This window comes from Sinocyclocheilus grahami, unplaced genomic scaffold (assembly GCF_001515645.1).
Source record: "Sinocyclocheilus grahami isolate Dianchi unplaced genomic scaffold, SAMN03320097.WGS_v1.1 scaffold281.1, whole genome shotgun sequence".
NCBI classification, from domain to species: Eukaryota; Metazoa; Chordata; class Actinopteri; order Cypriniformes; family Cyprinidae; genus Sinocyclocheilus; species Sinocyclocheilus grahami.
The window spans coordinates 1,496,860-1,514,524 of record NW_015505460.1 but is presented as its reverse complement, the minus strand read 5'-3'; the positions used below and the strand labels follow the sequence as shown (position 1 = coordinate 1,514,524).

At 35.8% G+C, this 17,665-nt stretch overlaps 1 protein-coding gene across 1 annotated transcript in view; it reads left to right on the top strand.

Moving 5' to 3' along the window:
• Window positions 1–2,137: 2,137 nt before the first annotated feature.
• The window catches only part of LOC107600298 (scm-like with four MBT domains protein 1), a 29,468-nt gene continuing 13,940 nt past the window's right edge, over window positions 2,138–17,665 (top strand). Inside the window, exons 1-8 of the mRNA XM_016292158.1 lie at window positions 2,138–2,242; window positions 6,302–6,359; window positions 10,512–10,606; window positions 11,178–11,421; window positions 12,052–12,140; window positions 13,385–13,637; window positions 14,455–14,552; window positions 16,668–16,769. Of these exons, the coding sequence (XP_016147644.1) occupies window positions 6,335–6,359; window positions 10,512–10,606; window positions 11,178–11,421; window positions 12,052–12,140; window positions 13,385–13,637; window positions 14,455–14,552; window positions 16,668–16,769 (906 nt within the window). The 5' untranslated portion in view covers window positions 2,138–2,242; window positions 6,302–6,334. The remainder of the gene's footprint in view (window positions 2,243–6,301; window positions 6,360–10,511; window positions 10,607–11,177; window positions 11,422–12,051; window positions 12,141–13,384; window positions 13,638–14,454; window positions 14,553–16,667; window positions 16,770–17,665) is intronic.

The following is a 17,665-nucleotide window of genomic DNA, read 5'->3' as shown; positions in this document are numbered from 1 at the left end:
ACACAAAGGTACCAACTATAAATGAAAGTGCAGACTGTCTTCATTTCATGTGAGCATTTTTACATGGCGGGTGTAAACAGTCACATGACCAGAGCTGTTTAATTTCAGTTTGTCCCTTGGAAAGATGATGTCTGGGTCATGGAGGTAATGTTCTCTTTTTCTTTTCTTTTTTTTTACCGAATTTACTCCTCAGAACTCAACACCATTAAAGGTTTCTTCGACTTTAATTTTGACTTTACTGTCGTGTCGTGGCACATTCATTCATAAAGTTTTTAATATAGTAATCATAGTTTCTGCCAAAATGACATACCACCACTGCCTTTAAAAGAAATAAATAGCCCATATTTACTTAGGTTCAGAAATGTAGGTTATTTTGATAATTTTGCAAAAGAAACTGGCAGGAAGACGTTCATTCAGTGTAGCTAGCCTACTTTGCTGAGCCATCATCACCGTCCATCACAGCCGCTTAAACTCATCTGAAAAGATTGAAAGTAGTGCCATCTAGCGGAGTTGGGTTTAAACTGCATGTTAAGCCTCGTTTGACCTAAAGAAGCATTTCCCGGAGCATTTCAGCACATTCAGATCCATATGCGTGACTAAAATGTACTTTTGATGTTGAAGGGCCTTTAAAAAAGTTGTTAGTGTATTTTACACAAAGGTACCAACTATAAATGAAAGTGCAGACTGTCTTCATTTCATGTGAGCATTTTTACATGGCGGGTGTAAACAGTCACATGACCAGAGCTGTTTAATTTCAGTTTGTCCCTTGGAAAGATGATGTCTGGGTCAAAGCTACATGAAAGGAAGCACGTAAAACATGTTAGTATACAGGTGTAACTGCCATATATGATACATCTAATATTTTAAAGGTCTATTAATAGTATTAAAATGGCTCAAAATCCTGTTCACAATACATGTAAACATGTCAGTGGTCACATGTTGGACTAGTGGGGAAACCCATTTTGAATAAAAGACTGATTGATTCACATTGTAAAACTATAGATTTCAAAAGTAGGAACAAATATGCATTTATTGTTTGATTATCGCTTCCTTTTAGGCACAATTTCTTGATAGAAATAATAAAATATGCTACATTTTTGTTTGCCGTTTTCTGATCTTACTCTGTATAGTTCTCAATAGTTATAATTTGAGACCAGGAATGGAACACATAGGCTACTTTAATTTCCACAACTATTTTCCTTAACCATTTCAGAAGATGCATACAGATTGTTTCATGATGAAACATCACTTACTTGTCTGGAAAAAAAAGTTATTCAATTGTTAAAAGATCATTGGTCTTAGAACGTAGTTGACAAAAATGTGCATCGTATTGCCAAGAGATACTTGTGCAAAGTAAACCAAGACCATCAAAAGGTTTTAAATAAAGTCAATTAGTAAGAGGCTTTTTAGTTTCTGTTTCTTTTTTCAAAGAGATAAGCCCCGTGTTATGGGATACATGATTTCATCTATACTTTATGGGGACAAATGTCAGTCCCTGGTAATCAAAGCTCATTTATTTGAAATCTTATTTTAACATGATTGTTTTCTCTTTGAAATGTTGACCTAATAGACACCATGCAAAAGGAAAATGGAGATTGTGTTTAAAACAAAGTTTTTGAATCAAGCATTTTCTCTTCAGTATGCTTATACATAAATCAATCACATATCAAATGTAAAATCAGTGTTTCCACAGAAGGATCTAGAAAGATGATTTAACGTACACAGAGGAGCAGGCTGCTCAGCGTGGCGCAGTTTGATAGATTCAGATAGATTCTGTTTAATGGTACGTTCTAGCCAACAAACACTTTACTCAACAAAACGACAGAGCAGGGCGGCAAACCTTGCATACAGAATTATTGATTGCATTCATCCCAATAACTTATAGAAACCAGAACAATCGCTAATCGTTATGACAGTTGTTAGCAACCGTTTAATATCGCGCCCCAGCGTTTTTATTGTTCAGTCTATGCACATTTCAAATAAAAGCTGTAATAATCAACAAAAGTGCTGTATTAACGTTATTTCAGTGGGACACTGTAAACGCTCTGTTCAAATATGTGGCAAGTTCGCCTTTTTAATCGCTGGAAGCCAACAAATATCAATCCCCGGGCTCGTGGATGAGAGGCTCGCGCGAGACACGGCGCATGCGCACTCACACTTTGTGCCATATTGGAATGAGGTCGTGAACGACTAGGCGGAAAAAGACACGGCATCTAAAACCGACTTGAAAAACTCCTCACTGGTAAGAAACGAAATGCATTCCCAAATATTTATGTATTTTACCCTTTGCCCTAATCGACCTTGGCTTTAACGAGCGATTTGGCTTTGCCTGCATCTTTTTTCCCGTCTCCAAAAAAAAGGTGACTTGTGCTCGCTCGTACGAGTGCCTGGCTCTATTGCTTAAGCTGTCGACGTTTCAGTAACTTGACTTGCTTACAGGCGTTTTTAGCATGTGCACGAAATCAGCCGCACTCACATCAACAAAACAGCCTCGCTAAACAGCGCCGAGAAGATGTTTCATGGCTAGTAATGTTGAATTGCGCGATGTGTCTCTCGGAATGAAAGTTGCCTGATCGGCGTGAATGTATTAAAGGCTATTATCCAGTTAATATGTAGCTAGCCGAACACACATGCGCTTGACCAGCGAACTATCATCATACCTATGAATTACACTCACTAAATGAATCAGATTATACAGCAGCTATCGGTTCTATTTATCGCTACGTTACCTTCTAAATGGCGTTTATTTGGCCAGTGGTTGTTACATACATAACAATGATGCGTTATTGTGATTGTAGGAGATTGTCATGTTGTTTTGTGGGGGTTTAGTAATGTTCATGTTTAAAAGACAAAGTTGAATGATGGTAAGCTTCTTCAAGCGCTTTCAGAAATTGACGACGGTTTCATTCTCTGGCCGTGTTGCATAATAGAAGTTGTGTTATAAGTCACCATCAGTCCATTGTGAAGAACTCGCGCTCCCGTTTGGCTGCGTTCTGTCATAAAAATACAGGAAAACATGATTTCTCATGTCGTCTTCACTGGTAGATAGTCTTCAAAAATGAAAAAGGGGGATTTGTCTAATCAAGAAAAAAGTCCTCATTTTTCACAACAGTGTATAAGAATAACTCGCCAGAACGCTTTGAACGGCTCGAGGAGCTGACGGTGCTTTGTCAACATTTGTCATGTTCTTCTTTCGTCGTTTTTTCATTTGTGTTCGTTGCCGTTACCAGTGGTGCCAACTTAGCAATTTTGTTGCTAGATTTAGCAACTTTTCAGACTTACCCTAGCAACTTTTTCTTCCAAAAGCACCTAGCAGCAAATTTAGCTATTTTTAACATTTATTTGGCAACATTTAGCAACTTTTGATAAGTGACTCAAACGATAAAAAGGCACACGTTTTCCATCTAAATTACACAAAACGAGGAAACCAAAGGTGCCTAGCAGTACACAATTCACATGAATTAAAGGGGTCATATGATGCGATTTCAAGTTTTCCTTTCTCTTTGGAGTGTTACAAGCTGATTGTGCATAGATAAGATCCCTGAAGTTGCAAAGACTGAAGTCTCAAAACCAAAGAGATATTCTTTATCAAAGTTGTTATATCCATTGTAACCCTGTAACCCGAAAACACAAAATACAATACGTAATTTAAAATGTAGGTAAAAAAACGTGTGAATAATAATTACAGAACATTCCTTCATATTAATAGATTTTGCCCTATTTTTACAGGCTTTTCTTAGCGTGTAGCATACGAACTACTAATACACTGCTTAAATCTATAATCATTCCGAATGAGTAGTTTTACTAGTTTACTAGCTAATAAAAATAAACTTAAATTGTAATTGTTAAAAAATGTGAAAGTGTTAAATAATTCAATGTTGTATTTAAAATTAGTTATTTATATTTTAATATTATACTATGCATTTATATTATTTTATAAACACATCTAAATTAACATATTTAAATTTTTTTCTTTGCTGAGATTTGATGCAGTGACACAATTTTGCATCGTGATTACACAATGACGTCACTGCGCAATAACATCGCGTCATTTAGCAACAAATCAAGCATCCTTTAGCAACTTCCCCTGAAAATTAGTTGGCAACACTGGCCGTAATTCGCTTACGGCCCTTGATCAATGGAGGGAAGTTGTCTTTAGTTTGAAGTGATGGAGCGGCAGAGTTTGGCAGGAATGTGCTGAAGGTTCATAGACACACCAGAAATAGATTTCCGCTGTCCCTGGGTCTCCTCGTCCACTACGTGCATGATCATAACAGTAGAAGTTGTATGTTTTTGTGTTAGAAATATAAAGAGCATGGCTTCATGTTGATTAATAGATGACACAAGTGGTTTTGAATCAAATTCTCATGTCTGATAGGCTATATGACATCCAAGGTTTTTCTCTGCATTTGACAACATTAGGCATCATTACTATGTTTATTTGCTTTTTTTTTTTTAATCTGTTTTTTTCCCATATGCTTGCCAATTTAAATAATAATTTAAAAAAAAGTAAAGGGCAATCAGGAGGAGTGGTTAAGAGACAGTGATATTGATTTAGAACAAGTAAGTTTAATTGCCACAGTAAATTCATGCTCAAAATTGTTTATAACACAAAGAATAACATAAAGTAGATTATAATAGCAGTGTTCTCTCCACATGATGTTATTTTACAGTTTTGGGACTTGTAGATTTCTAAACTATTTTGTTACAGACAAATATGAAAATATTATCTAAGTTTAGGACAGAGCACAAAAACGCTCAGTTACAGACAATGAAAACAAAGACTACCTTTCACTTGCTAGTCACCATGGTAACCATAGTTTCTGCCCATTTCCCATAGTTACTACATTATCTCTAGTTCTCTTTTAAGCAGACTACTGTAAAAATGAAAATGTAGTGTACTTCAAATAGATAAAGATGTAATGTAATGTAATTTTATTTTTTTTAACTAGACATTGCTAATTTATTTGCTTTTTCAAATTCATGTTTCTCATTTGTTTGGCATTTTGAATTAAAATGTTTAAAATGCGATGGTTACAGGATAGTAATAATGGATTTTAAAAAGGAAATTGAATTTCCACAGTAAATTCATGGCACAAAATTAGCAGGTTAATAACTCCAGCAGCTGCGCTTTTTGTACTTGACATTTTTTTACATGGTTTAGAGACAAATATTATATCAACCTTTAAGACACATTGCACAAAAACACTTAAAGTGTTTTAGAGTTGTAGACATTGAAACAAAGTGTTACACTCTCCATCATCTCGGTATATTTTCTTACTGATTACAGAAAATCGCTATGGTAGTACCAACGACTTTCCGCTAAAATGTGTAGCTTATTTATTTTATGCCCAAACAGGCTTATACAAGCTCCCACAGTTATTGTACTAACACTAAATCTTTTTTTTTTTTTTTTTGAGCGGAAACTGTCGTTACCAGGGTATTTTTTATTGTAAGGGTAATTTCTTCACATAATGCTTTAGTTCAATTGATCTTCATACTGAGGGACAGCAACATGGCTTTTTAAACAGCCCTGGCTGCTCTTTTCAATCCCTATTGGAGACCACCATGACCCCCAGTACATTGTGTCCGTGGCCTGGGCTGTGCTCCGGGGCTCTGGGACGGTGCTGGAGTGGAGGGGGGTGGACTGAAAGAGTTGATCCCAGCAGAGCATGAGGGTCGTGGCCCGCCAACGGCTGTCAGGGAGAATGTCTGACTCTCTTTAATAGAGACGTCAACCTTCACAAAGACAGCTTGACAGCTCTGGGTGAATAGACAGAGTTAATGCAACTTTGTAGCCATTTTCTTTCTTTTTGCATTTGAGAGAGATTGCACGTTGAGCTTGAAACAGAACTTTCAAAGTTGTTTCTGGCTTTTTAGTTAAGTTTCTAGTTAAATGTCTTCATTTTGGTGTCCCTTTCACCATATATGTTGCATTATTAGAGTCTGCTGTTTAGGCGATATTATCATCTACCCAACTTTTTAATTTTGCGAAGCTATATTGGGCATTGTGGTGCATTTTTGCTTCTCAAAGGTGATGTGGGGAGTCTGAGTGACAGAAGTGGCTTTTATCTTGGAAGCGACACACTAAGGATTCCTCCTCCCACTTACTTAAATGAACTAGGCTGTGTGAAATGTGGCTTGTGCAAGTCTCCTCATGTTTCTGCATTCTCTCTCACACACATACTTTTACAGAATTTCTTTTATATGAATTGTTATTCTAATATCATGATTCATCTCTCTTTGTTTCAGTGTTTGTTTTCCTCTCATTTGTTTTATTTTTTCCTTATTATTCATGTAGAAACGGTTTGATTGTCCTCCGGGGGCTTCAGACATGAGCCTTGAGGCGCTGGAGTCTGGTAAGCTATTTATTTTCTTTCTTTCTGCACTGTTGCTAAATAATTTGAAGAAAAACCAAACTATAGTCCATTCTATGACCCTGAAAATTATAGTATTGAGAGCTGTATTGCACATATGAAAATTGTTCTGTAGGGCTGTCGCGATTCGTCAATTTTATTAGACTATTCGATTTTTTTAAATCCTCGACTTCATTTTGCTCGCGTCGACTAATTGACAAAATACCGGAAGTGGCGCCTTTCACAGACAAGAATTTATAAAACACATTATTAGTCTGTTTTCCAAGGCTGCATGATAAATTACACCCTTTTAAAAATCATAATTAAGCATAATTGTGAATTCACAAACGCTACGATTTAATCAAATAATTATGTGATGCAGTTCTAATACAGTATATGCGCTTTAATTATTTACATGCGTGTAGGTTAAGTACATGCGTCACAAAGTGTCTCCGTTCACAGTAGTTCCACTGGAACTGATATAATTTACATGTGTGGAGCATCTCAAACTCCATCTCTGCATGTTGTTGTGAGTTTGGGTTTATTATAACGTTCATCTGGGAATGCAAAATGCGCCATTTCATCAGATGTGTAAGGTAAATCATTTATAAATCTATGCAAACTCAGGAGAATACATTGCGGCGATTCGTCAATTTTATTAGACTATTCGATTTTTTTAAATCCTCGACTTCATTTTGCTCGCGTCGACTAATTGACAAAATACCGGAAGTGGCGCCTTTCACAGACAAGAATTTATAAAACACATTATTAGTCTGTTTTCCAAGGCTGCATGATAAATTACACCCTTTTAAAAATCATAATTAAGCATAATTGTGAATTCACAAACGCTACGATTTAATCAAATAATTATGTGATGCAGTTCTAATACAGTATATGCGCTTTAATTATTTACATGCGTGTAGGTTAAGTACATGCGTCACAAAGTGTCTCCGTTCACAGTAGTTCCACTGGAACTGATATAATTTACATGTGTGGAGCATCTCAAACTCCATCTCTGCATGTTGTTGTGAGTTTGGGTTTATTATAACGTTCATCTGGGAATGCAAAATGCGCCATTTCATCAGATGTGTAAGGTAAATCATTTATAAATCTATGCAAACTCAGGAGAATACATTGCGGTTTAAAAAAAAAAAAAGCTCAAACCCTCACTCTGAGTTTACACGTTTTGGTGTCCACACATTCATTTAATTACAGTCTATAACATTTCTGTCCTAATGAAATGGCCAAATATTAAAGATTACGTGGACATTTAAGTGAAATGGTGCTTGGTCAATATTAAACAAGGATTAGATCGCACAGTAATGGTACATGCGTCACAAAGTGTCTCGGTTCACAGTAGTTCCACTGGAACTGATATAATTTACATGTGTGGAGCATCTCAAACTCCATCTCTGCATGTTGTTGTGAGTTTGGGTTTATTATAACGTTCATCTGGGAATGCAAAATGTGCCATTTCATCAGATGTGTAAGGTAAATCATTTATAAATCCACGCAAACACAGGAGAATACATTGCGGTTTAAAAAAAAAAAAAGCTCAAACCCTCACTCTGAGTTTACACGTTTTGGTGTCCACACATTCATTTAATTACAGTCTATAACATTTCTGTCCTAATGAAATGGCCAAATATTAAAGATTACGTGGACATTTAAGTGAAATGGTGCTTGGTCAATATTAAACAAGGATTAGATCGCACAGTAATGTGTAAAAACAATCGTCAGGCCGTTGGCGCCCTCTGCAGGCCTTTGTTGTAATGCGTAATGTACATTAGCTCTATTGTTTATAATACATTATGTATTTTAACAATTTTGTTCAATAAAACCATGTGATTTCTTGTTTTGATACTTTATTTGAACTAATTATTATTGCTTCATTGCTATTATATAGGTATTTTAAGTAATTTTAAAGGCTATTGTTCACTTACATCTATTTTTATTACCACAAAAAAATTAATTATAATTATAGGGCCCTATGAAATCCGTTTTTTTGGTGTCCACACATTCATTTAATTACAGTGTCTATAACATTTCTGTCCTAATGAAATGGCCAAATATTAAAGATTACGTGGACATTTAAGTGAAATGGTGCTTGGTCAATATTAAACAAGGATTAGATCGAACAGTAATGTGTAAAAACAATCGTCAGGCCGTTGGCGCCCTCTGCAGGCCTTTGTTGTAATGCGTAATGTACATTAGCTCTATTGTTTATAATACGTTATGTATTTTAACAATTTTGTTCAATAAAACCATGTGATTTCTTGTTTTGATACTTTATTTGAACTAATTATTATTGCTTCATTGCTATTATATAGGTATTTTAAGTAATTTTAAAGGCTATTGTTCACTTACATCTATTTTTATTACCACAAAAAAATTAATTATAATTATAGGGCCCTATGAAATCCGTTTTATTTCCAAATTCAGTTTTTCCATTTTAATTGTTCTATACTCTGTTTTAATGGTTAAATTACATTTTATTAATCAAAAAGCCTGTCTAATTAATTGAGTTTTACAGTTTTATCTTAACCAAATTCTGTTTTCCGTTATTTTCTGGATTCCATTTTAATGGTTCCATTACATTTTAATCATCAAAAGCATCTCCAATTAATTGATTTTATTTAAAAAAATTAAAAAAAAATGATTTTTTTTTTTTCAGAAATACTGAACATTTATATTTTTCTCCTAAATAAATTCTAGTAAATAATATTTCTGGTAAATACTCCTTCAAAGAATGTTTTTTTAATTATAATTTTATTATTAGTAGACTAGAACATGTGGATAGTGATTTGGACTATGAGATGGACACTTGCTTCTTGCACTTTATGTTGCACTTTACTTTTTACTTTTGGATTTCATTTGGTTTAATGAAATATAGTTGAATAAAATATTAAGTAAATTTGTTGTGTTTTTTGTGTGGGAAATTAATCGTTTAGATTAATCGATTAATCGAAGTAAAATTAGCCATTAGTGGCAGCCCTATTGTACTGGCAAGGTGTTTGTCCTTGACCGAGAGTGGTGGACATTTCTACATAACCTCAAGCAAAGGTCACCCGAATATTTGCGCAAGCGCCTGCCTGTTATCACCATATACATGGCTAATATATTAGCGCTGGGTATTGATTCACAAGCTTTCGATTCGATTTCCGATTCGATTCACTATCGATTATTTTGGATACATATCAGGTATAGTACATGCCAAATTTTCTAAAGGAAAAAAAAATCTCTCAACTAAAATATACATGAGTCAGTTGGTACTTCATTATAATATTGAAGGTTAAAATTGACTGATTTGTGCTGTACAGCTGTTTAAATTGCACTTAATGAAGTTTTTATAATAACTAAGTTACAATTACTTAAGTTAGTTTTTTTAAAATATACACATTTAAATAGTGGCTGTCATAAAAACTTGGACGGATTTATTCAAACATAAATAAAGCATTAAAGAATGGTAAAAAAATATAAATAATGAATGTTATAGGGTGCATATATTTAGCAAAATGCTCCTCTAGAGTTTATTTTTCTGGCTGACTATCGAGTTTATGGTCACCAAATATGCTTTCTGAGGTAAATGTGACGTGACATTGTTTACAAGCCGTTATATTGATGTATTTGCGTGGCTGAAACACTGATTGAGCGATTACATGAGACAGGATACGGATTGTAAAGTTGTACTCTTTCTTATAACTTGCCTTCGGATGTTTAGTCATGTTTATTTTGTGCTGAAACTGGTATTAATGTGGAGGAGATGATCAGTTCATGTGCGCCTCGCGCTGCCGCGTCTGTTGAACTGAGAGGCGCTACAGCGATCTCTCACTCCAGATTAAACGGCGCCAAAACGGCATTTATTGTTTAAATGCTGCAATACAATGGACATAAATTGAAATCTGAGACTTTGTTTCATATGTAAAGTATCAACGCATAATGCTTATTGCGATTTATTGGATGGGAGGTGCGCGTCAATGCTCCATCCATTAACTGAAAACAGGCTAGACTAATCGATTCTTGGGATTTAAGAATCGATATCGTATTTTTTACCCAGCCCTAATATATATATATCAGCACTCACTTTCATGCTCTGTTGATATGGTTTGCTGAATGAACTGCAGTGTTTGAGCTATTGGTCGTTCAATGTTTCAGATGCAGACTCTGGTCAGCATGTGTCAGAGTTTAACTGGGATGACTACCTGGAGGAAACCGGGGCACTTTCTGTTCCTCATCATGCATTTAAACACGTGAGTAAACCGGGCCAGCCTGTGTTTGTTCTACTCCACTATAATGAATCTCTAGAATCTAAAGAAAATACTTTTTTTTTTTTTTTTTACCAAGCTGAAAGCTTTATCAAATTCAGATGTGACAAAAACATGTTTTTCTATTACACTGATGCAAGCAGCTAGAGTAGATTTTTTTTTTATTCATTTGGAAGAAACTTTTATCCATGACCTTGCCATTGCTGCAGGAGCTATGTGAGCTACCAGAGTGATTCATAGATCCACCAATACCCAACTTATTGAGACATTGCGTTCTGTTGTGTCCGATCACAAAAACAGAAATGTAGAGTACACTAGAGCCAGCATGTAAGAAAACAAGTCAACATTTAGATTACTCGCTATGCATTAGTGATGTATTCAAATTAGCTAATAAAAGCTTCAAAAAGCTAATTGAAATTGTTAATAAATTCTTTAGTGGTATGTAATACTGTGAGACCAAAATTACACTCATGCTGCCCTGTAGTTTACTCACCAGGTGTCACCTGGCCATGTGTCTGCTCTGTCATCTGCTCAGACCAGTGTTTTTCCTTTGCAGGTGGACCAGGGCCTGGAGACCGGTCTGACTCCTGGTATGAAGCTTGAGGTGTGTGTGCGTACTGAAATAGAAACGGCATACTGGGTGGCCACAATAATCACCACCTGCGGACAGCTGCTGTTGCTACGATATGAGGGTTACCAAGATGACCGGCGTGCCGACTTTTGGTGTGACATCATGACCGCTGACCTGCACCCGATCGGATGGAGCAAGCAGCAGAGTCGACCGATGAGACCTCCAGAGGGTGAGCAGAGACTTAGCAGATTCACTGTGCTGTCTAATTTATGATGATTAGAACCTAATTGTTTCATTTAGTCACTCACTCAAGAGAACATGTGGCTTTTTAGGTAAAGATGATTTGAATTTAGGCTCTGCAGAGGTTATGCTCTCATTTCAAAAAAGCTTTGTGCGCATCGTCCACACAGTGCCAAATTTGCATATTTCTTTATATTCTTCAAGTGCTGTGTTGCTTGCAGCGCAGTGCTAATTCCTGTAGGTGGTTGTTCACAGTCGATTTGTGGGCATATTCAGGAAATGGGGGAGGGGTGTTTGTGTTGGGGCTTTTATTTAGCTTGCAGCTTGCTGATGGGCATGGCCTTTACTCCTCTGAAATTATTAAAAGACCCGTTTTAATACTTAAAGCTTCTTTTATTAATAAAATCCTGCAATAGAGTGCAGTAGGTACAGACGTAGGGGAGTCCAGATGGTTGCTGGCATTTTGCTTCTGGCTGCCTGTGCCTTATTGACAGCTGTGCTTATGGCCCAAAATACCATGTCAATGGTGAAGCATCATAAGCGCAAAATTGCATAAATCTGTCAGCAGGATAGTCTGAAGATCTGTTATGTCTTTAAAATGCTCTGAATTTGTGCTCAGGTGTCCGTGAGAAGCACCAGGATTGGGAAGCGCTGCTGGAGAAAGCTCTGGCTGAATCCTGCAGTGTACCTGCTAGTCTCCTGGAAGGGGTAAGAGATATGCCATAAATGTAGGAGAAAATATATAGAGAGCTGGTCATTATTGCAAAATAAACTGATAGCATTAATATTTCAAGTCAACTAAGACCATTTTTACTGCAATCAGTATTTCAGTATATCACTCAGTGTTTTTAGTTGCAAGATTGCAGACGATTAGCTGTTCTAAATTGCATGAAAAAGAGGGACCATGAGAGACAAGATTAAGTGTACAGTGTAATAGTCATTATACAACATTATTTGACAGCTAAATTCTGCAGTTGACCAATTAGAATCAAGTATGTAAACTCAGCAGATGCAGTATTTACACAATTTACCCATTTTCTTTTTTATTATTTATTTATGTATAAAAAAAAATTTAATGAATACTTTTATTTAGCAAGGACACATTAAACTGGTGTGCCAATAAAGACATTTAAATGATTTATATTTCAAATAAATGCTGTTCTTTTAAACTAAATAAAAAACCATAATAAAAATAGGCAACACAACTGTTTTAAACATTGATAATATAATAAGAAATATTTCTTGAGCACCAAATCAGCATATTACAATGATTTCTGAAGGATCACGTGACCTTGAAGACTGGAGTAATGATGCCTAAAAATCAGCTTTTGCCATCACAGAATTTTATTTAAAAAAAAATTTAAAATAGAAAACAATCTATATCACAATCTTACTGTGTGTGTGTGTGTATGTATATGTATACATATATGTATATGTATGTATGTGTGTATATATATATATATATATATATATATATATATATGGAAGTTGTGGGGGCTGTTATTTTGTAATTCCACATCAGTCAGTCCTGAAACGACGCAGCTGACACTGTGGGAAGGTGTACTCTCATCACAATATTAAAGTATCTTTCTGTATTTTAGAAATGCTGCCTTGGCAAGTACAAGATACTTCTTTCAAAAACATTAAAGCATTGTACCAACACAAAGTGCTGTAAAATTTAAAAAGCAAAATATTAAGATTTAAATCATGAGAATAATTGCAAGTACTTGGAAAAAAAGCAGGTAGAAAAGACATGACTTTTTGAATTTGAAACTCAATATAAACAGTATTAAAAAAAACATTCATTACAATTATAAATTAATGACACATTGTTATAGCCATGATTTTTAAACTGATGTTTGTAGCACAACAATAAAATTTCCACAGTTATTGCTAAGATATTATATATTACATTATCTGCGTGCGTGCAACTTTTGTTTTTGTGTTTGTAGGCTCAGCGTGGCTGTAATCCTATAGATCTGTTAAGTCTGGGTCTAAACGTCGAGCTAGTGGACTGTCAAGATGCTGGGGTGTTCTGGTCTGCAGTGATTGAGGAGAACGTAGGGGGTCGCTTGCGTCTTCGATATGCCGGCACCGACGGGCTCCCTGACACCCAATCTATCACGTGGGTCTTCTACCTGGACCCCCTGCTTCATTTGCCAGGCTGGGCACAGGAGCACAGCTGCACCCTTAGACCACCAGCAGGTGAGGGATTTATCATTTTTAAAGATCTTGTTATACGTAGCTTGAAATATCGGAAATCAAATGAAAAGTAATGCTGTCAAACGATTAATCGCGAGTAATCGCATCCAAAATAAAAGGTTATTTTACATAATATATGTAATATGTACATATATATATATATATACACACACACAGTACACACATTATGTAAACAAAAACTTTTATTTTGGATGCGATTAATTGTTTGACAGCACTAATTAAAAGTCCTTTGAAATTTCACTTGATTGTGTAGTATATAAAATGTTTTTAAAAATTAGGATGAACTACACAGCGTATTATTTTGTTACTAGCATGTCCAGTTTTCCTGTTTATGTGCTCAATGCTGTAACAAATCAAGCACAACTTGCTTTTGAAGAACGTAAGTGGTCAGTGCAGCTAAAACCATGGAAACAGAAGCAGAATCTAGAAATAAATGTGAATGTTTTGGGTTGTTGTTGCTGCATATTTCTGTGGCTAGATGATTGAATGAACAGACCAACAGGATTCACAGTAGATTCTTCCTGACCTATTAATGTGCAAATCAACTTAACTGTTCCATGCTGGAAGTTTAGATCATGCACAAAAAGGCAGGTAGCGATATTGTCCTCCTAAGCGCTACTAAAGTACTTTTACCCTAGGAGACCCACATATTACAGTTCAGCTAATCAATAGTAGGGATTGGTGGATGGGGGAAGGGTTTACAGGGGCTTAGAACAGAGTCCACTAGCTTTTAGAAGATAAACACATGTGATGTGGTCAGCAGAGAGGTGATCGTGTCTTTGTGTATGTTTGTTTGTAGCTCTGCTTGCCCTGCGCACTGAAGCAGAATGGGAGGAGGTTAAGAAGACCATCTCCTCACAGGTTCAGGACTCCAGCATCAACGAGGAGTTTTACAGGGTCAGTAAAGGCTGATTAACTACCACGTGTTTAGTAGAACTTGACTTTGACCCCAATGTTGCTTGTTTGAACCCTGTTGGTGCGATCCATAAACTTGAGAGTTATGGAGATCCACTGTGACCTTTGTGACCTTGAGCAAAGCACTTAATTGCAGGTTGCACCAGGGTGACCATCCATGTAGTAAATGTACTATAAATTAGTTTGGATGGAGGCATTTTTGGGAGCTGCTTACACGGAACATGTTTTTGTAAACATGCACTTGACGGATATCTTTGACTCTTGCTGTAGCATCTTTTAAAGCATGTGCACATGAACACTGTGTTAAGTTAAATGAAGCACAACTTGAAAAAAAAAAAAACCTCTTGAAACTTTTTCACATTCCAGTGCCTTATGTGTTGCCCCAAAAAAGGCATTCTGTGTGAAAGATCACTTAAGCCCAAAGTGTGTTTTAGCTTTCAGATGTGAATACTTGCGAAATTCGCTGTTTTGAATCCAAAATGGGTCATTTGTGTGATTCGTGTAGATCCGGATTGGTGTAGTGAGTTTTTAAATTTGTGTGTGTGGGGGGGGGGGGTCCTTTCTCATCTCAATTCTAATCTGTACCCGCTCGAACTCACCCGCTATCAAATGGTCCTGCTTGTTTTTTATTTGTGTGTGTGTGCGCGCGCTCTGGCTTCACATGTTTACATAGTTGTACACATTTGCAGATCTTCCCGTTATAACAAAATGAAAAGAAAGCATACACGATGTACTGTGTCGCAATATTGGAAATATTTCTGTTTCTGTTCTTTTAAAGAAAAATTCAGTGAGGAGTAAGCTAATAACCTAATCTTTTATTATCCTCACAGCGCGTTATGCTATGAAATTTTTACGGGGCAAATTAATTGTAATTTAATAATAAAAGTAACCTAATAATAATAAGAAGAATGTAACAGGCCTAACATTAATTGGAAATGCTAAATCCTCTTAATATTGCCAATATTTGATGCTTTTGACAATATCTCTGGCAATAGTCTACACATGATACACCGCAACTCAGCACGGGGAGTTTATCGTGGGTATACTTTTAAGCACAAAATTAGTTATTCCAATTTAGCAGACTTTATGCATTTTAATTGTGCGGAAATACTACTGAAGTCCAACTAAAAATATATATACTTAAGTATATTTGATTCTGCAAAAGTGAAACTATTGCAAGTATACTTCAGGTACACTTTATATATCTTGCATTTAAAGACTGATATTATTCAAAGATCATACAATCCTCATCAAAAGTGACATGAAAACACATTTTCGGCTTAATATTGAGAAATAGATTTGAACTATACTTAGTATGAAATAAATGTATTTTAAATATATGACTTTTTTACTAGGTGGATGCCACTTGCTGAACTAAGCATGTGTGACAACAGTTTAGTGTACTGCTGCTTGATTATTGTTTATTGTTTGTATGTGTCCTATTTCACATACTGTTTTTAAAAATCAAAATTTAAAGTTGCTCCACGATTATTTTTTTTTTAAATCCTTAAAGCAAATGAAAAAAACTTTCAATTAATCCCCATAATTTGAATTTAAGTTATATAGGGCCAGATTTACTAAACGGGGCAAATTAGCATTAGAGAGCAATTCCATAAAAGAGCAGATGGAAGGAGAAAATTCTGTGTGTGATTTACTGACAATGCGCACATTAAAGAGCCAGATCATTTCCATAATGACCAGCGCAATCTACCAAGAGCAGAGCAAATTACCGCCTGCTCTAAGACATGCTTTTTTTGGCTGTTAAATAATGGCGCAAATAGCAGTAATTTGACGAGTGCAAACTTTAATAAATCACATTGTGTGATTCATTTTAATATTCTCCTCTCATAAATTTTGTGTCTGAAAGGGAAACTCCTACGAATGCATACTCAATAAGATCAGGTGCAAAAATAACTGTCCACACCTTTTCAGCACTAATTCTTCACTGCGCATCTTTAGTAAATCCTGACAGTACTGTTTTAACGCCAAAAGATGGTTGTGAAACAATGACAATGCTTTTTCTGCTTGTTTCTGCTTTATTTTTTGTTTTTAAATTAGTCGGTCATATTCAAACTATACACTTGTTTCTGTATTCAGGACAGATCAGCCATCAATCCACACTCCTTTACTGAAGGGATGAAGCTGGAAGCTGTGGACCCAGCAGCTCCCTTCACCATCAGTCCAGCCACTGTGATGAAGGTATCGTAATGGACCCTAAAGTTATCACCGCCAAAATTTGTGTAAACCGTTGTAGTTTGGATCTGTTACACTAATACTGTGCTATTACATATAGCTCTGTAATAGACAAATGTAGTGCTAATTTGGGGTTATAAACCAGAAATGACCTCTATTTTTCAGTTAGTATTCTGTCAAACACAACCTTTGCTAAAACAGGCCTTCAGAAGGGTCAAGAGAATTAGTCTTCTCAGTGTTACCACACATGAAGGTCAGACATTTCCAGAGGCGGACAAAGTACTCAACTCCATTACTTGAGTGAAAGTACAGATACTGCTGGTCAAATATTACTCAATTACAAGTTGTAAAGACAGATTTTTACTTAAGTAAAAGTAAAAAAGTACTTGCTTTTAAAAGTACTTAAGTACCAAAAGTAAATTTTTATTGTTGTATGTAATACTTGCAATACTTCTGAAGCAACTTACAATACATTACACCTACTGAATACACTGACTAGCTTGTAGTATCTTTGAAATAAAGATTTATTAAAAAAGAAAAACTGAAATATCACATGGTCCTAAGTATTCAGACCCTTTGCTGTGACACTCATATATTTAACTCAGGTGCTGTCCATTTCTTCTGATCATCCTTGAGATGGTTCTACACCTTCATTTGAGTCCAGCTGTGTTTGATTATACTGATGGGACATGATTAGGAAAGCCATTGTGTCTGAAAGGGAAACTCCTACGAATGCATACTCAATAAGATCAGGTGCAAAAATAACTGTCCACACCTTTTCAGCACTAATTCTTCACTGCGCATCTTTAGTAAATCCTGACAGTACTGTTTTAACGCCAAAAGATGGTTTGTGCTGACACAAGCTGTTAGTAAATCTGGCCCATAGTTTGCTTTATATATAT